This window comes from Palaemon carinicauda, chromosome 31 (assembly GCF_036898095.1).
Source record: "Palaemon carinicauda isolate YSFRI2023 chromosome 31, ASM3689809v2, whole genome shotgun sequence".
Lineage (NCBI taxonomy): Eukaryota > Metazoa > Arthropoda > Malacostraca > Decapoda > Palaemonidae > Palaemon > Palaemon carinicauda.
In genome coordinates this window covers 84,239,314-84,261,235 of record NC_090755.1, presented here as the reverse complement: position 1 = coordinate 84,261,235, position 21,922 = coordinate 84,239,314, and the positions used below count along the sequence as shown (strand labels likewise).

The following is a 21,922-nucleotide window of genomic DNA, read 5'->3' as shown; positions in this document are numbered from 1 at the left end:
CCGACCCCCCTTTTGTGTCTTACGCGGTCCCCACGTGGACCCATTATTATTATTATTATTATTATTACTATCCAAGCTACAACCCTAATTTCCAAAACCAGATAGAGATATACCTTTAAACTCTAAATTCTATTACCAGATCACCCATTTAAATCTTAAATCAAGTCAAGAGCAGAAAAGGCCAGTCCACCGGTAAAGCACCACAACGATTATATGAAGTTTTTGGGATGTAATAACCTGTTGTGTGTTTGCCCAGTGAGGCCATTTACCAGGTCTACTGGGCATCACAAGAGATGGGAAGATCAAAGAGGGTAGAAAATTGATTTTGTTACAGGAGGCTTGGATGGTTAAAGCTTAATGATTACCAGGATAATTTAAATAATACTACAGTACAGTATATGCAAAACAAAAGCTCCAATTTCATACAAACATGATAAGTGTTTCAAATACCAAGATATTGTATTGAAAAGCTTTCAAAGCAAAAACTACACAACTGGATTACTGAAATCTTAAATATTTCTAATAATTGGTTTCCATGTGTGACATCCAATAACTATAGACTTTATACTACAACATGTACATTTTAATTAATCCATGATATTGCTTCATGGTTGCGGGTGACTAAGCTTAGTCTACGACAAAGTTAATAGTACGTACTCTCACCTGAGGGAATATAGTAATTGTCTTCAAAGAGCCTGAAATCATAGGTTACTTTGGAACCATTTTCCTTGCAACATGTGATACACTTATTTTGAAGCTTAAGTGCTATGGTTGGGTATTCTTTAATCAGGTCACGGAAGTTCATGCAATGGTGTCCATTCTCCCCTGAAATTCCAGCTTCCCACCAACAGCTATCTATAATGGCTTCAATGACCACACTGCAAAGAAAAAGATACAATGAAAAATTAATACATTTACATCACTCAAGTAAAAATCATTAATAACTGCTTCGAATCTATATAACTTGATGATATTCCATATAAAGAAGCTTCATGCCTAGTTAATATCATCAGTTCAATATAAAACATAACATTTGTTGATGTCTTACATTCGTCTATCTTCAAGAGCTTTGTGCATATATTCATGTATGCGAAGCTGTCGATCTGGGTTGATTTTATGACACAAATTCATCAGCAGAAATTTGAACACCTCATCATGTTTATCAAGATCCTCTTGACTTAATTTGCCGTCTTTACTCTTTTTCTTGAAAGCTCTATCCATTGGCAGGTTTCCATTCTGGTCTAAGTCCCAACAAGTTACCTTTGCAGAGGATACGAGAACTTCGCAACATTTGATGGACCCTTTGGCAGCTGCTAAATGAAGAGCGCAAGATCCTGTATCATCTCTCAGCTTTGACGATAGTCCCTTTTTTGAAAGAAATTTAACAACATTTGCATGACCCTCCGCTGATGCAACGTGAAGCGCAGTTCTCCCCTCCGCATCAACTGCAGTCAGGCGGGCTCCTCTGCGGATCAGCATCTGACAAACATCTGTCGACCCGTGTAAAGCTGCCATGTGCAGGGGTGTGACCTTTGAGTCATTCTCCTGGCTGACCTGAACTTCCTTCTTGGAGAGGAGGACTTCACAGACACTCGTACTTCCTTTATCAGCAGCTAGGTGAAGTGGAGTCAATCCCCCTGAGCACGGTTCAATTGGTGAAGCACCTTTCTCTAAAAGCAGGAGTGCACACTCATCTGCTCCCTTTTTGATAGCAAGATGCAGTGGTGAACAATTGTTGGTGTCTTTCTTATCAATGAGTTCTATAAGAACTTGGAAGGACATGAGAAATGTTAAAGCATCTATGGCATCTTTTTCAGCAGCGTAATGCATAACATTTTTCCGTAATTTATCAAAAACCCTCAAATTTGCACCTTTTTCTGCAAGGATCTTCAAGCATCCAAATTTCTTTTTCCCAGCTGCTTCAAGAACAGGAGCACTTAATTTCTTATTTTGAGCATTTGGATCCGCACCTGCTTCCAGCAACTGAGTGACTGTATAGTCGTATCCTCCTTGAGCTGCAAAGTGAAGGGCAGTGTTTTTGTCTTTGTCAGTGGCATTTATATTTCCAAACCCCATTATCTCACAGCATTTATGATGTCCCCCTTTGGCAGCTAACATTAATGGGCTCCTTCCATCTTTCAAGCATGTCCTAAGTTGTTTGTCTTTGTCAGACGCACTCACATTATTAATCAAAACTCTACAACAGTCCTGAAACCCCTTCTGAGCTGCATAGTGTAAAGCTAAATAAGAATGAGTATCGCTACAACTCCAATCAGCATTTTTGGCGAGAAGAAGTTCAATTATTTCCCACTGGTTTTCTTGGGCAGCATAGTGCAAAGGAGTGATCCCCTTTTTATTCTTGGCATTCACTTTTGAATTTTTGTGTTCCAATAACATTCCACATAACGTATATCTCCCTTCTTTTGCTGCTTGGTGAAGGGCAGTGTCATGGGTCCTGTTGTACGCATTGATTTCTAGTTTTTCATTATCTAGAAGAATCTGGCAGCACAAATGGTGGTCCTTCTTCACAGCAAGATGCAGTGGTGTCTGTTCTGTTTTATCCGATGCATTGCAATCGGCACCTTCTTCCAACAGAAATTTAGCAATGTCATAACTGTTATTTTTACAGGCTATGTGAAGGGCAGTGTAGCCAGTTTCTTCATCTTTCTGGTTTACATCAGTGGCAAGTTTCAGCAAATGCTTCACAGTTTCATAATCTCCCTCTTCCGTTGCTTCCAGTAAGGGCAACGTGTATTTCCGGGCACTGCTTGCATCTGCAACTCTATAATTGAAGAAAAAAATGAATCAATTAAACAAAATACAGCATCTTCACATAAAAAATACCTCCTCCATTCTCTAATTTCAAAAGCACTGCTCTAATATCTAGTACTGTATACCTCAATGTCCACACAAACCCTTGAACTTATATGTATATATACTGTAATAAGAAATTGGATCTGTGTATGGGATAAAACACTTCTACGGTGTATATATTAAGTAATCTCAGAAACCTTTTATGAAAAGTAAATATGTAAAATATTAATAAATATAACAAACTTTTATAAAATAAGAATTTAAAGTACCTGTAATTAGTGTTTTTCCTAACTATACAAACCAGTGTCTTTTAATGGGAATATGATTTCATCGTAGCTGGAACTCGGTTGTTAGAATTATAAGGTGGTGTGGGTAGTTACTGCCGGCTGGCGGGAAAACTCTGGCCTGTTGCCAACAGACTGAGTAGCCACTGTGTCTGTCACATGTGACTTATGAGATGGTTGAGGCAGGAGGTAAAACTTAAAGGACTCAGGTTTGTATAACTCAAAAACAATAAAAATAAAAATTTCTTTAAAAATGCAATTGTTGAGGGAGCCTATAGTTCTAACTGCTGAATCATCAGCAGCCATTGCCAGCCCCTCCCTGGTCCTGGCTTGGGTGGAGCGGGGGCTTGGGCACTTATATAGATATATTTCCTGCTAAGGCATTGTCACTGTCCCTTGCCTCTCATTCATAAGCAACCTTTACAACTTTAAATCCTGTCCACCTCCCATCACCTTAGAAAGAATCTCGGGTGAAAAGCTAAATATTTCTACGCAGATACAAACTTCCTAGTCATTTATATCGGTTACTCCTCGTCTCATTATCTATGACCAGACAATCAAAGAAAATTGATTATGTCATACTTGGTTGCCATCAACCACTGCATACGCGGCCCAGGAAGGCTGCTCAAAACGCTTGATTGTTTCCACACAATACTCCTGGTTGTGAAGTTTAGAGGACATACCTCAACTTCTTTTCTTTGATCGAGACTCTTGCATTCAATTCGCTTACCCTTCTAGTGTTTAGTGCTTGTGACTTGTGTATCTTGTCTTTATTCCCAGTTACTTGTGTTACTATTCATTATCTGTGATTTACAAGTGAGGGCTTTATGTCTAGTAAGACTCGGGATTACATTCTTGCCCAGGCCAGGATGGCTACCCTTGTGGCATTTTCATGAGCCAGGCAGACGTAGATCCGCATCATTGCCAAGACAAGAGATGTTCAATGAAATCACCATGTAGGTACTGTAGGTAGTGGACATTCTCCCAATGGGAGATACTATTCTCGTCCCAGGAAACTAAGGGATTTCTCTCCTACTTTGTCTCCTCCCAAAAGGAGTAAGAGACGAAGGTTCCTTTCTGCGACGAAAGCTTTCAACTATTATTTTGCGTTGTTAGTCCTCCAAGACTTTAATCACAGAAGATGACGGCCATAGAAATCTTGATAGTGTTGACCATACACGATGGGACCTTGAGCTGGCACTTGTAGAAAACACTCCGATTACAGTAGCCATGTGCTATGAGCCAGGTCACAGCCTAGTAACCATGATTACGAAGGGTAAACATGTAAAGGATTTTTTAGAGAAAGCCTTTCCGCTCTTGGAAACATATACAATTCATTCGTTGAAAGCCTACTTATGTTCCCGTTTGTGGAACTCTTAAAGTTGAGACAGCTTTTCCCCATAGTCCTGAAGCAGCATTGTCGTACGGCAATTATTTTCAGTCTCTAACCCATTCTCAAGAATTATGCTTGCCTCATACTTACAGGGGTCCTAAGCTCAGAGCTCCTCTACAGTCTTAAGGACTCTTTAGCAGTTTATAACAATGGGGGTTAGGACCACTTCCGCTACAGTCACAACCCCAAACCTTACAAAGACCATGCATTTCTTTTGTTCTGCCCTATCCTTCCAAGCCTATGAGAGTGGGAAAATCGAGTAAGATAAAGGCAAACTCTACCGCCTTTTGGGGTACAGCCAGGCTTATCGTTCAGCCCGATGAAGCTCTAGGCGCCGCTGTTTCGACGTGTGATGAAACTCCTCCAAGCATGGGGCAAGACAACAATACAAATCAAGTAGTCATGCCAATCTGCAATGACGACACATCACGTGTCAATATTCTAACACAAAGTATTCCTCCAGAATATAACAATGCTAATGCACATCATGCTCCTACCAGAACCTCACAAGCTAGTTTACGATCAACGCAAAGGCATGGTAGATCGACACCCTATTATTTCAAAGTTCCCCACAAGTTTTATAAACATCCGGCTAGGGCTCATGATGACAAACCCTTAACTTACATTAAAAACAAATACATGTCTTGCGCTAATGGGGAAACCCAATAATGTTCATGATCATCCACAGACTAGCTCTGGGCCTACTGCTCATAATGCTTCATACCAGGTCACGCATTCTATGAAAAAACACTGTTTCAGACCATTATTTGCAGGTACAAAGGATGGATAAGTAACAAAGAGCTTTTACCCCCTTCCCACGAGCCGCACCTCCATCTGACACGGATGAGGTTACTTTCCTTAAACGTCATAGATCAGGCCCATGCCATAGGCGCACTATGTGGCATCATACAGAGAATTCTCTCTCTCCTCGTAAACCGAGCTCTGAGAGACTTCAACTTTTCCGCCTTGCACTCTGTTGGTAGAGGCAATGAGTTGGACTCACTCCCGTTCCTTCTCCGCCTCCTATTGCTGTTACAGTACGAATGACACAAGAGAAAAGAAAGACGTTCGAGGAAGAGTTAAGAAGCAAGTGATGGTTAAAAGAGAAACAGCCAATTATCCCAAAAGTGTAACAACTGGACTATTAAGTTATTACTGTACTATTTATGACTCTCCAGAGAGCCTCGCTGCGTGGGCAAGCACCAGCTCAGTTTATGTAATACAGTACCTCCTCGAGGTCCAGATATCAGGCTCAGAAGCCTAACACTTTATTAAGATTATGATCATCATTTATTGTTTAGATGGACTGGATGAGTCCCCGCACGTGCAAACCGCTAACAGACAGTGAGCTACTGATTCAATCTTCCCACAATCTAATAGCTCCAGACACAGGTTTGATGTGGTGCTTTCTAAACAGACTAAAGATACTTTAAACTTACTTAACCCTTTTACCCCCAAATGGACGTACTGGTACGTTTCACAAAACTCATCCCTTTACCCCCATGGATGTACTGGTACGTCCTTGCAAAAAAACTGCTATTTACATTTTTTTTACATATTTTTGATAACTTTATGAGAAACTTCAGGCATTTTCCAAAAGAATGAGACCAACCTGACCTCTCTATGACGAAAATTAAGGCTGTTAAAGCAATTTAAAGAATATATATTGCAAAATGTGCTTGAAAAAAAAAAAACGGCTGGGGGTTAAGGGTTGGAAAGTTCCAAATAGCCTGGGGGTAAATGGGTTAATACTCAAGTCTCATTGTTAGAAAAGTCACTTTAAGGCCAGAAGGTCCTCAAAGCTACCGCCCTTACCCGTGTCACGCCAGAGACGTTTTTAAGTACACTCTGGTGCATTTCAGAGTCCATTACCTATTGACGCTGATATTGCTAATCTGGTTCCATCGGTACTAATCAATAAATTATCTAACCTTCTCTCCATTGTTTTAGGTCCCGAGATGGCAAACATATAGATAGTAGCTATGTCTGCAATCCAATCCTGCTCGTGGCTTTGTGGTGTCAGAAAATTTAAGGGAAGAACGGGCCCTTAAGCAATTTGAGGAATTATCTCGATTTGGGGCTAAAGCCATAGAATTCTTTTTGCATCAGAACATTTACCTATGGGGTAACTATCCTAGAGGCACAACGCTGTCTTAGCAAATTGTTCTGCACAGCTGTGCCCCAGGGACGCGTCAGCCCCGAGAAACTCGGACTTAGTGAGTTCCCCTTCACTATTCCTTCTCTCAGATGTAGCTACATCTATAAAGAAGATAAAAAGGTTAAGACAAGCTCCTATGATAAGAAGGGCAATGGCACCAAGGTTGCCTGACCCCCAGCAGCAGCTAAGGAACTTGCCTTTTAAGCCAGTTCTGCAGCAAAGATGACTTCTACCTTCAACAGATTCACATAAGACCGAGAGACAAGACCCCAGACTTACCTTTCGTCGGAGAGGACATCCTTCTGGACAAGGATCTACGCCGATATCACAACAGCTCCTGTGTAGTGCCTCGAAAAACGCCTTCCACTAAGAGAAGAAACCAGATGGCCTCTAACTGCAAAGTGAAAAGGATGTCACCATGTTTTAGTACCTTTGCAGGTGGGGTTAGCGAAGTACGTTAGGCCACAAGGGTAATTCTCTCAGTACCTTTAATAATATACCTTGTCAATAAAAAACTAGAAGAAAAATTATATTTTCATAATAAAATAAATTTTTGAATATACTTACCCTCTGGTTATATAAGAATGGCTAAAGGCTCTTGACGCCCTGGCAGAAAATTCAAAATCTCGCGGCTATTGGAGAGGTCTAAGTTCCTGTGCCTAAAAACCGTAGCCAACATACTTCTGTAACCTTTGATTGTAGAGGACGAGAAGTTATGTTTATTTCTGAGGTCTAGGAAGAAATCTGCTATCTGAGTTAAAGAGGTACTGGATGAAGAAACCTAGTTAGCTCTACACCATTCTCTGAACAACTCCCACTTGGACTGATACACCTTGATGGTGGAAGACCTCCTTGCTCTCGCAATAGCTTTGGCTGCCTTCTTCAAAAAGCCTCTAGCTCTAGCGAGTTTTTCGATAGTCTGAAGGCAGTCAGACGTAGAGCTCGGAGGTTTAGGTGGTTTCGAGCCAAGTGAGGTTGTCTGAGAAGATCTGGTCTTAAGGGAAGGCTTCTCGGGAAATCTACCATCCATTCCAGTACCTCTGGAAACTAGCTTCTTGACAGCCAGAACGGAGCTATCAGAGTCATCCTGGTTTCTTCGTGGGACACGAACTTCTGTATCACCTTGTAAAGAATCTTGAACGGAGGGAATGCATACACCTCCATGAGTGACCAATTCGTTAGGAAAGCGTCTATGTGCATGGCTTTGGGATCCGGTACCGGTGAACAGTAACACTCCAGTCTCTTCGTCTTTGCGGTTGCAAAAAGATCTACGAGAGGACGACCCCATAACTGCCACAGACTCTTGCAGACCTCTTGGTGTAACATCCATTCTGTGGGGAGAACTTGATCCCTCCTGCTGAGTCTGTCCGCTCTTACATTGTTGACCCCCTGAATAAACGAGTCAAAAGTGTCACTTTCCTTTCTTCTGCCTATGTGAGAAGAGGTCTCGCTATCTCGTACAGAGTCCATGAGTAAATCCCTCCTTGCTTTGCTATATAAGCTAGGGCTGTGGTGCTGTCCGCATTGATTTGGACTACTTTGCCTAGGATATGCTCTTCGAAGCCTTTGAGGGCCAGATGTATTGCCAAAAGCTCCTTTTGGTTTATGTGGAGAGTTTTTTGCTGTATCGTCCACTGACCCGAGAGCTCCTTCTTCCCTAATGTTGCCCACCACCCCGAGTTTGAGGCGTCGGAAAACAACACGAGGTCTGGGCTCTTCTGATGTAAAGACAGGCCTTCCTTCAGTCTGTGCTCGCTGTTCCACCATTGAAGATGTGACTTTATGGAGTCCGTGATGGGAATGCTTTCCCTGTCGAGACTGTCCCCTTTTTTTCAATGACAATTGAGGTGAAACTGAAGGGGGCGTAAATGTAACCTCCCCAGAGTCACGAACTTCTCCAATGATGAGAGAGTCCCCAAAAGGCTCATCCATTCCCTTACTGAGCTGAGGTCCTTCTTTATAAAAGCTTAAAGTTTTAAGAGAGCTGTTTGTATCCTCACAGGCGACGGAAAAGCCTGAAAACTCTGACTGTGAATCTCCATCCCCAAATAAAGAATCTCCTGGGAAGGAGTCAGCTGCGATTTCTTCGAACTCACCAGGAGTCCCAGTTCCTTGGTCAATTCCAATGTCATTCTCAGGTCCTTCAAACAGCAATCGGCTGAGGTGGCTCGTATAAGCCAATTGTCCAGGTACAGGGAGGCCCTGATTCTCCTTGAATGCAGCATGCTTGCCACATTCAGCATGATCTTGGTGAACAATAGAGGTGTTGTGCAGAGACCGAAACATAAGGCTCTAAATTGGAAGACCTTGTTTCCGTACATGAATCTCAGATAACGTCTGCAGCTGGGATGTATTGGAATATGGAAGTAAGCATCCTGGAGGTCTAATGAGACCATCCAATCGCCCTTCCTTACCGCCGCCAGAACCGTCTTCTGAGTCTCCATGGTAAACGTCGTGTTCTGGACGTAACCATTTAGAACACTAACGTCCAGAACCGGTCTCCATTCCCCTGAACTCTTGGGAAATAAGAAAAGCCGGTTGTAAAACCCCGGAGATGTTAAATCTTGCACTCTCGCTATTGCTCGCTTCTCTAGTAACAGAGACATCTGAAGCCGCATGGCCTGCCTCTTTGGTCCCTCCCTGTATCTGGGTGAAAGATCCACTGGATCTGTAACTAGTGGAGGATTTGATAGAAATGGGATTTTGTATCCTTCCTTCAACACTTGGACGGACCAAGGGTCCGCTCCATTCCTCTCTCAGGCCTTCCAGAAGTAAATCAGCCTAGCACCTACTGCTGTCTGAAGGATAGGGCAGTCAGACTCTACCTCGGCCGGTCTTGGTTCCTCTCCTCTTAGGTTTTCTCCCGTCGGATCTGAAAGAACCCCTTCCGGTAGGTTTACCACGAAAGGGCTAAGAAGGTCGTACCCCAGAAGTACTTTCCTTTGGTTTACGGGACGAAAACGAAGAAGGTAGAACTTTCCTGGCCGTATTGGCCACTAGGTCATGCGTGGCCTTTTGGGTGAGAGCAGTGGCCACTTCCCCTATCAACTCTTGTGGAAATAGAGTAGATGACAGAGGAGAGAATAGTAACTCCGATTTCTGGTAAGGGGAGATTCCCGCTGAGAGAAAGGAACACAGAGTAGCCCTCTTCTTAATCACTCCAGCCGTGAAAAAAGCAGCTAACTCGTTACAGTAGAGCCATCCCTCACACCCTTGTCCATGAAGGACATCAATTGAATAAGGCCACTTGTGTCCGTGCCTTTCATTTCAGAGACCTTCTTGCTTAAGGCTCCCAATGACCAGTCTAGATAATTAAAAACTTCAAAGGCCCTGAACAAGCCTTTAAGTAAATGGTCAAACTCTGTCATTGACCACCATACTTTCGTTTTTGTCAAGGCCAGATGACAAGAAGAATCCACCAGACCCGAGAAATTTCCCTGGGCAGAGGCAGGAACTCCCAAGCCCAGAAGTTCCCCAGTCTCGTACCAAACACTGGATTTGGAAGCCAATATTGCGGGTGGAAAAGCAAAGGCCGTTTTGCCAAGAGTCCTCTTTGAATCCATCCAGGAACCCATCAATTTCAAGGCTCGTTTAGAAGAGCGTGAGAGCACCATCTTAGTATAAATGGGCACTTTAGTAGCCTTCCCTAGGGTAAATTCCGATGGGGGAGAACGAGGAGCCACAGGAGTAAAGTGGTCTGGAAAAAGGCCTGTGAAAATTAACATCAACTTCTTAAGATCTGCAGAATGTTGATAATGTTTCTCTTCTTCCTCTTCCGAAATAGCTTCTAATGGTTCGTCCATGTCAGAAACCTCCTCAGGTTCATCTTCTGGCAGTGCAGCTGTTGCTGCAGCCTGAACCGAAGAGTCAATGTTGGAATAAGAACGCTTGCTATATTCAGTAATTGCTTCTATTGGGCGATCACTAGTCTTTCGTTTAAACTCGCCTGTAGTTTGGGGAACAGCTTTCAACTGAAGCGGAGAGGTCGAGGTTGACTGGTGTTTGACGCCATGAATGGACTGACGCTAGGCGTCAAGGGTCAACTGCCGTGTGCCATCGCGCGGACGGGACGCTAGCTGTTGACGCTGACGCTCTATGCCGTCATGAGTAAACTGGCGAGAGCCGTCGCGTGGATGCCTAGCGTCCACTTGCTGTTGACGCTGACGCTCCATCGCATCATGAGTCGACTGCCGAGAGCCGTTACGGTGACGCATTGCGTCCACTTGTCGCCGCCGCCGTTCCTCGTAGCGTTCGTAAGTTGATTTTTGTTTGGCAACAGCTCCCTGATGAGACTCATCTAAATTAACCTGCCGTTGAGCACTGCGAATGGGAGATCGCCAGTGCAATAACACGTCAGCACCAGAGACAACAGGCCGCCTGTGTGACAACGGGTCCAAAGACTGATGCCCAACCGCACTGCCAACCGCAGGTTGATAAGACCGCATTAACGACGAGAGCTGTTGTTTCATGCCCAAAAGCATAGACCACTTAGGATCGCCTATATTTGACTCCTTTTCTAAAGGGAGATCGTCTTCTATATCACTATCACCACGCTTCCCACTTTCGGGTGACGAAAGCCAGTCTGACGGAAGCGGCGGAGCATGAATCGTCACATCAGCAACAGGCGAAAGTTCTGAATCGGACTGTAACACATCGCCAACTACACCACGGTCAGAGCGTTTCGCAGGTGTGCAAGCGTCAGGGGAAGGGAAACGCTCAGCTGTATCCCAAGTACTACAGCCTGGTCGATGCATAGGCGATTCGTGACATTGAACGACCGCGAGCGACTTTCTTTTGAGCGGTCTGGACGCGTGACGCCAGGCCTCACTACCCGAACCTTCATTGGAGGAGGGTGATAACGCACCAACCTCATCTTTTCTATGATGAGGGCGAGCGACCTGTGCTACGGCAGCAGGAACGCTCGAGGGGTCGTCTGTACGATTGATGAAAGCCTCTCGTTCCCTTTTGCCGTCCGACATTACTTCTCCCATGGGTTCTGGAGCTTGAAAGAGGTCGTAAGCTGGGCGAACGACAAGATTGTGCAGACGCACCCTCCACAACACTGAACACATTCGAAACACTTTTCACATTTCCTTCAGAGTCACGATTTTTCAATACATTGATTTTGGATAAAATCTGATTTCTATTCGCCGCTAAAGACTCAACTCTTTCACCGAGAGCCTGAATAGCGGTAAACATATCCTTCATAGAAGGTTCCTTCGGTTGTTGATCTACCACTACAGGGGAAGGAATAGGATCAATGACATTAGGCAAGGTTAAATCAATAGAGCGTGATGAACTGCGCCTAACCCTGTCCCTCTCTAATCTCTTAATATAACGTTATGTTATCCATTCATTATCGGTTAATGCAACGCATTCATCACACCGATCCCCAAAAGAACATGATTTTCCCCTACATTTAATGCAAATATTATGCGGATCTACAGAAGCCTTTGGAAGTCGAATACGACAACCTTTAACACACTTCCGAATTACAGGGGAGGGGTTGGCCATAATGAAAAGTTAAGAGAGACCGAAAACATAAAACAAAGGTTAAATTATTTAATATAACCCCAAACAAAAAGATTTCAAGAGTAAATGAAATAGAAATCAATTAAGCGAAAGCCCCAAACTCAAAACACGTAGTACAGTACATCACCAAATAACGTCCAAACAGAGTAATAAAGCGAGAGAAAATTTCCAATAGTACAGCCAGCAATGGCGGCAGGAGAAGATCTGAAGGATTTTGTATAGTTCTACCTGTAGTACCGCGAGGGCGCTAGTGTACACCTGGCATATCTGCGATAGCCGCGAGATTTTGAATTTTCTGCCGGGGCGTCAAGAGACTTTAGCCATTCATATATAACAAGCGGGTAAGTTTTATATTTAAAATTGAAAATTAAAATAGGCAGTTGAGGGTGATGGAAGTCTGTACTAAGCAGCTGCTACTGTGTATGCAGGTGGGGGGGGTGGGGGGTTCCTGCCATCACCTGCCAGTAACTATAGACACCTTGTTATACAGTCAAGTTCCAGCTACACTGAAAACATACTCCTATGAGAGGACATGATTTTGCATCCGTGCAAGAACAAATAAAAGTCTAGCCACAACCAGTAAATCAGGTTGTTTCGTTCTGACCTAATGGCCTCACTCTTTAGCAGGGTTGGGGAAGTTAAAAATAAAATTTCTTGGAATGACAGCACAAATTAATTACAGTAGTTATTATTACTATCATTATTATTATAAGTTACAACTGTAGTTGGAAAAGCAGGAAGCTATATGTCCAAGGGCTCCAATAGGAAAAAATTAGTCCAGTGAGGAAAGGAAATAAACTGCACGAGAAGTAATGAACAACCAAAATAACATTCCAAGAACTGTTATAACATTAAAATAGATCTTTCATTAATAAACTATAAAAAGACTTATGAATTAATGAAAAAGTAAATGAATTCATTCACCATCAAAGTCTTTGTAATGCAATCCAAACCTGATAAATTACTGGTCTTTTTCAATTGCTTATTAGACATTTTAATCATCATATACACCTAACAGGTGATTATTAACCGCGTAGAACAATTATGAATAGCATTCATTTCATTGCCCTGTTAAACCTCTGCCTAAGAAAATATCAGCACCTAAGAAATAAGGCCACTAGCTATTTGTTAACCCTTTTACCCCCAGGCTATTTGGAAATTTCCAACCCTTAACCCCCCGGGGGTTATTTTTTCCCCAGCACATTTTGCAGTATATATTTTTTTAAATTGCTCTAACAGCCTTAATTTTTGTCATAGAGAGGTCAGGTTGGTCTCATTCTCTTGGAAAATGCCTGAATTTTCTCCAAAAAAATATCAAAAATATGAAATGAAAAATTTTTATAGCATTTTTTTGCAAGGACGTACCGGTACGTCCATGGGGGTAAAGGGATGGCTTTTGTGAAATGTACCAGTACAATACGTCCTTTGGGGGTAAAAGGGTTAATTAAAGTACGTATCTTGAAAATCTACTTAACAAACTTCATCTTTACCATTTCTAACAGTTGAAGGATATTCATAATTTTTCAAATAGTTCTGAGACAGCAGTACGCAGTATTTAATTAGATATTCAAGCTTTATCGGGTTGTTGAATCAGTAGAACTTCAAAAGTTCAAAGTTGGAGCAAATGCTTTTTTGTTGACCCGGCGGACATGAGTCTTTTTATAGTTTATATATGACATATTTGTTTTTGACGTTGTTAATAGTTTATATATGACATATCTCTTTTGACATTACTTTTTTTAGAATGATATATTGTTAATTTGTTCTCTTCAGTTACCGGGTATTTATTTCCATATTTCCTTTCTTCACTGGGCTATTTTTCCCTATTGGAGCCCCTGGGCTTATAGCATCCAGCTTTTCCAATTAGGGTTGTAGCTTGGATAGTAATAATAATAATAATAATAATGACATGCAGACATATGTAATCATGAAATCATAACGGTACAATACTCGCTGCAAACCCTACCTTGCATATCGTTCGTTGACGGAATCCGATCGGACATAGGACGAACCTCTCGAAGTACTTTTCTTGAGAGCAGCAGGATCAAATTCAACTTCTGATGAGAAAAGATCAGATTGAATACATTTAAAACTAAACTTTACATTAGCCCATTACACAATTTTCAAGGATAGAAAAAAAGTCATTCTATTTCCAGAACAAGAGCACTATATGATAAGACATGAGCTTCCATTATAAAGTTCTTTCACTGTTCCTTAAGGGTTTTGATAGTGTTTCATTACTATTAATGGGTTTTCATTACGGTAACAGCTTTTTTTTAATGGGTTTTCATTACGGTAACTGTTTTTTTATACGATGACTTTTTTTACGATGATGACCGACGGAAGCCACAAAGTTTAAAAAAGTTAATTCAAATATACAATTAGAATGGTATGCAGTATAGTTTAAAGTGTTCGAATGTAATTGTATTGATACCTAGCACAAACCCATACTCCTATGGCTTTTCAGTTATGGTAGTCAACCCCCATAACTCAAAAACTGCAGATTTCCGCTAGGAATCATCGTCAAAAATCTTCAAAACACCACAAAATACATTGCAGTCTTATTTTCTAAAAATCAATTATTGTACTGTTCTATAATTTTACCTTATTTTCTACAAATCATCTCTTGTACTGTTCTATAATTTTACCTTATTTTCTACAAATCATCTCTTGTACTGTTCTATAATTTCACCTTATTTTTTACAAATCATTTCTTGTACTGTTATATAATTTTATCTTATTTTCTACAAATAATTTCTTGTACTGTTCTATAATTTTATCTTATTTTCTACAAATAATTTCTTGTACTGTTCTACAATTTTATCTTATTTTCTACAAATAATTTCTTGTACTGTTCTATAATTTTATCTTATTTTCTACAAATAATTTCTTGTACTGTTCTATAATTTTACCTTATTTTTTACAAATCATTTCTTGTACTGTTCTATAATTTTACCTTATTTTTTACAAATCCTTTCTTGTACTGTTTTATATTTTTACAGCCATTGCCTGGACACTAGCTTGACTGAAGAGGCAGCTTTGGTGCTGGTCATATGTGTACAGTATATGGTCAGTCTCTAGGGCATTGTCCTGCTAGCTAGGGTATTGGCCTGCTAGCTAGAGCACTGGCCTGCCGGCTAGAGCATTGACCTGCTAGCCAGGGTATTGGCCTGCTAGCTAGAGCACTGGCCTGCCGGCTAGAGCATTGACCTGCTAGCCAGGGTATTGGCCTGCTAGTTAGAGCATTGGCCTGCCAGCTAGAGCATTGACCTGCTAGCCAGGGTATTGGCCTGCTAGCTAGAGCACTGGCCTGCTGGCTAGGGCATTGACCTGCTAGCCAGGGTATTGGCCTGCTAGTTAGAGCACTGGCCTGCCGGCTAGAGCATTGACCTGCTAGCCAGGGTATTGGCCAGCTAGGTAGAACACTGGCCTGCTAGCTAGGGTATTGGCCTGCTAGGTAGAGCACTATCCTGCTAGCAAGGGTATTGGCCTGCTAGCTAGAGCATTGGCCTGCTAGCTAGGGCATCACCACTGTCCTTTGCCTCTACCATTAATGAGTGGCCTTTAAACAACCATAAAAAATTAAGGCAATTGCAGAGATTAATGGCTAGTGATGTTGCAAGCACTGCAGGAAATTATCAGGCTTAAGCATGTCTCGAACTCCCCACCAACAGATCGCTAGGCAGTGAGCTTCCGTGGATTTGGATAAAGGCACTGTTTGAAGGCTATACTATTTCTAAATTGTAATACAATAAAACCGAAGAAAAATAACATAAATGGTGAAATGACATACAGTGAAATGATAAGTTCTAAGACATTATTGAAAATTGTGTTGAGAATTCTGGTTGTTGAGACTATGGGATATTCCTCAACAAACTTAAACTTGTGACAAGAAGTGGGTATTTTGGATTTAAATATCAAAGAAAGCTTACATAAAATGGGATAAGTGAAGATATTAACAGAAATTTTCCCACAGATAGGACTGAAGCAAAAAAATTACCTTCCTAATTTTGTCCCTAAGTTGACTGTTCACTCCTTAGTCAATGTTGCCAGATATGGGGAATTTTCTCCAGATTCGGGAAATTTGGGTTTATGGTGGGGAAATGGGGAATTTGGGTTGAAATTGTGGGAAATTTAGTTTTGAGAACAAATTATTTCTTTTATCTCAAAATCTATTAACTAATAATTTAGTAAATTTACATGGAGTGTTGCCGAAAAATGTTTTAAGCCATGGTCAGTCACCAGAAGGGCATCCAATAAATACAATCTTAGTTGTAATTGCATATACTGGGCAATAGACTTTCTTTGATATACGTCTCCTTCCAATAAAATTCTTCTACAAGATTTCTAAAACATTAAATGCTCTTCTCTCAAGGGGTTAACTACTGCACTGTAATTGTTCAGTGGCTACTTTCCTCTTGGTAAGGGTAGAAGAGACCCTTTAACTATGGTAAGCAGCTCTTCTAGAAGAAAGACACTCCAAAATCAAACCATTGTTCTCTAGTCTTGGGTATTGCCATAGTCTCTGTATCATGGTCTTCCACTGTCTTGGGTTAGAGTTCTCTTGCTTGAGGGTACACTCGGGCACACTGTTCTATCTAGTTTCTCTTCCTCTTGTTTTGTTAGTTTTTAGATTTGATAGGAAATATTTATTTCAATGTTTTACTGTTTTTAAAATATATTTTTTTCTTGTTTCCTTTCCTCACTGGGCTATTTTCCCTGCTGGAGCCCCCGGGCTTATAGCATCCTGCTTTTCCGTACATAATCAAAATATATACTTCCAGATTATTTGTAAGTCTTCTTTCTATGTTAATGAGGTATATAGTTTCCCTTACCCATTGATTATTAGAATTATGAGGAAACGGGGAAATTTTTAAGGTTTTTGGGGAAATTTTGACATGATTTTCGGGGAATGTCTCTGAATTGTAACCAGCTTGTGTTCAAAGACATCTTTGAAGTGATTTCTTATTTGAATCAAAGTGTAAAATTCCATATTCATTTATACAATATATAGGCCTACAAGACCTTGGCTATATTTGATTGCATTCTAAATTATCTCCTCCATAATGGTTCCTTCCTTATCAAAAAACGATGCTTTTATGACATTTCCATTACTAAAATACTCTTCAATTACGATGCCTCTAGTCTATTAGCAGTTTCTTGCTCTTCTTTTATTATTATTATTATTATTATTATTATTATTATTATTATTATTACTTGCTAAGCGACAACCCTAGATGGAAAGCAGGATGCTATAAACCCAGGGGCTCCAGCAGGGAAAATAGCCCAGCGAGGATAGGAAACAAGGAAAAATAAATATTTTAAGAACAGTATCAACATTAGAATAAATATCTCCTATATAAACTATGAAAACTAACAAAAAAAGAGGAAGAGAAATACGATAGAATAGTGTGCCCAAGTGTACCCTCAAGCGAGATATTTTTGAATTTATACAGTATATGTGTTGCATTCTGTCCGTTTCCAAAATTTAAACCAATGAGCTTAAGAGAATAAAATATACTCAAATTAGGCAAATAAACGCATGTTAGGTTCTTCAAAATCAAGATTATCGTGGGGAAATATCGACCATATGACATTTGTAAATGATAGGCCTACGTCTAAACATTCTGTACTTGACCATCATAAACTGAAAATTTAATATATGAAACAACTAAAAACCTTCTGAGCGGATGATGGTTAAAATGAATAATGTAAAATTCAGTGAAAAATAGACAATTATTCAATCTTAATTCACAGAAACAAAACTATAACTCCTGTCTGATATTTTCATGATGGTGGGTGGGCCTGGTGTGCTTGGGGGGGGGGGGGGGTTGTATAATGATTATCTTATATAACTACTCCAGATGCTGTTTTTTATTATCTCCGTCAACGAAGTTGAGAGGAGGTTATGTTTTCGCCCCTGTTAGTCCGTTTGTTTGTTTGTGAACTACTTCCTGGCCACAATTTTACTCAGTAATGAAATTTTCAAGGAGGGATTGTTGTGTTGAGACGTGAAAGTGATTCAATTTAGAAAGTCCTAAGTCAAAGGTCAAGGTCGAGCATAAGGTTGACCGAATTCACTCTAACCTTAACCTAAAGTTCGCACTAGTTATCACACAGACTTCAAATACGTCTACAAGGTCTAAATTGATTCAAGGAAAGGCAAGCCGGTTTCGAGAAATAAGCTGCCGTGGCGGAGGTCTGCATTTCCAGAATGGCTTTCTAGTTTATATAGGAAATATTTTAATGTTGTTACTATTCTTAGAATATTTTATATTTCCTTGTTTCCTTTCCTCACTGGGCTATTTTCCCTGTTGCAGCCCCCGGCTTATAGCATCCTGATTTTCCAACTAGGATTGTAGCTTAGCAAGTAATAATAATAATAATAATAATAATAATAATAATAATAATAATAATAGGAGATATTATCCCACTTTTAATCTGTATATTTCTTCCTATTCGAAACTTTCAAGAATCACTTTAAACGTTATTTCCTCTTATAAACTTTTTTTTTCGGGGGAGGTGATTGTCCATATCAATGATATCAGCCATTAGCTTCACGAGATAAGGTTTTAAAAACTTGGTAATGATTAATAAAGATAAACAAGGGTTTGATTGAACAATATTTTCAAGGGGATTCGGTCCTTCAAACATGAGTGTACATTTATGAAGTAGGCTAATGCAAGGCCATTGAAAATGCTATTTTGTTTCACAGTGTCCTACAAAACCATTACTCTAATTTTCATATTAAGTATTTGTGACGTTCAATGAACCACACTACCTAAACGATGAGATTTCTATTTATATTTGTACAGGACATTTTGAATTTAAAATATTAACAGTTGTATGATAAGTCAGCATTTGTGGCTGCTTGTTATATTCACCCCTAAGGCTTTGCAATATGTATTTTGAATTCATATTATTATTATTATTATTATTATTATTATTATGCTATAAGCCCAAATCTTGTCTTTCAGCCTTAAAACAATTGAAATCAGAAATAGGCTTACTCTATATTCACTTTGTTATATGACCACCCAGCTAATATCCACAGACACTTCATGCCATCATTTTGAACTTGCATTCTTCATTAATAAAACCATTACTCTAACAATAAAAGCAAGTTAGCTTAGGATTTTAGTCACGTCCAAGATCTTTAGGATATATGCCTTAGTCACGCCAGTGATAGCCTACGTGCTCCTTCGAGACATAACTTGATCAGCATTAACATGAATAACTTCATCATCATCATCATCTCCTCCTACGCCTATTGATGTAAAGGGCCTCGGTTCGATTTCGCTACTCGTCTCTATGTTGAGCTTTTAATTCCATACAGTGTTGCCAGGTTTTCCAAATGAGAAAAGGCCAATTTCTAATCAACTACAGCTTTAAAAGGCCAACTCATTGGTAAAAAAAAGGCCAAAAATATAGCATTTAAGGGCACCCTTTGTTCATGATATTGCTAAAGGCCAACCAATTTTGCAAAGGCCAAATTTTAGGTTTTTGGCCTGAAAAAGGCCAACCTGGCAACCCTGATTCCATACTTCCCCACTCATCATCTTCCAACGCCTTCAAATTTCGGAATTTACTTTTAATAAATTACGGATTTCATTGCCACTCTTTCTATTAACATTACAGGTCACGAGTCCTGACCTTGGTTTAAAGGTGACTCGTAAATACCAGAGGTAAGGGATAGTGAAAATGTCCTAGTAGGATTATACCTTAAGAGACTGATCATATATGCATATGATCAGTGACCAAGCCCCTCTCTACCCAAGCTATTATTATTATTATTATTATTATTATTATTATTATTATTACTAGCTAAGCTACAACCCTAGTTGGAAAAGCAAGATGATATAAGCCCAAGGGCTCCAACAGGGAAAATAGCTCAGTGAGGAAAGGAAATAAGGAAATAAATAAACAATATAAGAAGTAATGAAAAACTAAAATAAAATAATTTAAAAACATTAACATTAAAACAGATATTAGATATATAAACTATAAAAGACTTATGTATGGCCAGGCAATGGCTGGTGATGACTCAGCAGTTAGACCTATAGGCTCCCCCTAAACCCCATATCCTTAGCTCACAAGGATGGTGAGGTTGCAGACACTACAAGAAACTATCTAGCTTGAGCGGGAGTTGAACCCCAGTCGAATAGATCGCCAGACAGGGACGTTGTCAATAGGATACCAGGACTCATATCCTTTTCTCAAGTTTTGTTATTTGAAGGTTTTCAAACCAATATTACATGATTTTTTTTCAATAACTATATCTGCTTAAGTTACTTTATCCATTTTAGAAGCAGACATCATCAACGTTACATATAATTTCATATTTTTATTGATGTCAATTTTAGAATCAACTTCGAACGATTCAAATTTCTTCATATTTCATCTAATTTTAAGTGAACGACTTAAGCACAGTTTTCTTAGTCACTTCTCAGCTCATCTTTATTTTTTTTCTTCTTATATACAATTTTACCAATCTTAGTATCCCTTTCAGCAATAAATTTATCTGGAGGCTTAAATTCCGGGCTCAAAGCTATGAAGTAAAACTTTTTTCTTTTTTTTTTTGTGAAAACAATCCTTGCATTTCTATTCAACAAAATCATTATCTTTCCCCATTTACAATTTCACACATAGTTCAAATAAATGTTCCACATTGGTACTTGTATTTTCTATAGGTGGGTTTTCCATATAGAATAGAAAAAAGTTTCATTTAGAAAAACAAAATTGATCTGGTTGAAGAGAAAATCACTCTTAGGAAATAGTAGTTTTTTTTTTAATATATATCAACGATTATTATTATTTCCTAAAATATTAGAAATTCAAATCTAAATAATTAGAGGTAAGCTACAATATCGAACTTCCTGATGTTCTACAATTGCATATTTCAACTTCCAAAGTATAATAATTTAGAAAGGCGTTAATTCTTTCATCCTAATAATAATAAACCAATTAATGCAAAAATCTTTAGAATGAAATAAATAATCACAGCAGCTGAGGCAACTAAAATGCCAAAAGAGATGGTATCTGGGCAAAATGGGATAGTCCAAACCCCAAACGGTCAAGCGGTCAAGGTCAACGCCAACACTAGTCCCAAGGTCTATATCTGGACCGTGACTATAGTCCCAAGTCCCAACCAAGGCCAATATATATTGGCCTTGCTCCCAACCAACCGACACCAAACCACAACGATGTCCTAATAACCAGGCCTTCTCCATCGTGAGGCTCAATACTACACAGCACTCTAAAAGTTTTATTCCAGCTGTTACCAAGTTGTGGAATGATCTTCCTAAAAGGGGAGTTGAATCAGTAGAACTTCAAAAGTTCAAAGTTGCAGCAAATGTTTTTATGATGACCAGGCGGACATGAGTCTTTTTATAGTTTATATATGACATATCTGTTTTTGATGTTGTTAATAGTTTATATATGACATGTCTGTTTTGATGTTGTTACTTTTTTTAGAATGATTTATTGTTAATTTGTTCTCTTCATTTATTTATTTCCTTATTTCCTTATTTTTCCCTATTAGAGCCCCTGGGCTTATAGCATCTTGCTTTTCCAACTAGGGTTGTAGCTTGGATGATGATAATAATAATAATAATAATAATAATAATAATAATAATAATAATAATAACAATAATAATAAATGGTGGTAACGTCCCCGACTTGTGAACGCCAACTGGGGTTCGAGTCCCGCTCAGACTCCGTAGTTTCTTTGGTCGCTGTAAT

General features: G+C 39.8%; 1 protein-coding gene across 1 annotated transcript in view; it reads right to left on the bottom strand.

Annotated features, from left to right (window-relative positions):
• LOC137624597 (transient receptor potential cation channel subfamily A member 1-like) overlaps positions 1-21,922 on the bottom strand; it is a 51,866-nt gene that overhangs the window by 28,970 nt on the left and 974 nt on the right. Inside the window, exons 2-4 of the mRNA XM_068355551.1 lie at positions 14,148-14,238; positions 1,049-2,782; positions 664-878 (exon numbers count right to left, since the gene is read on the bottom strand). Coding sequence (XP_068211652.1) covers positions 664-878; positions 1,049-2,782; positions 14,148-14,238 — 2,040 coding nt within the window. The remainder of the gene's footprint in view (positions 1-663; positions 879-1,048; positions 2,783-14,147; positions 14,239-21,922) is intronic.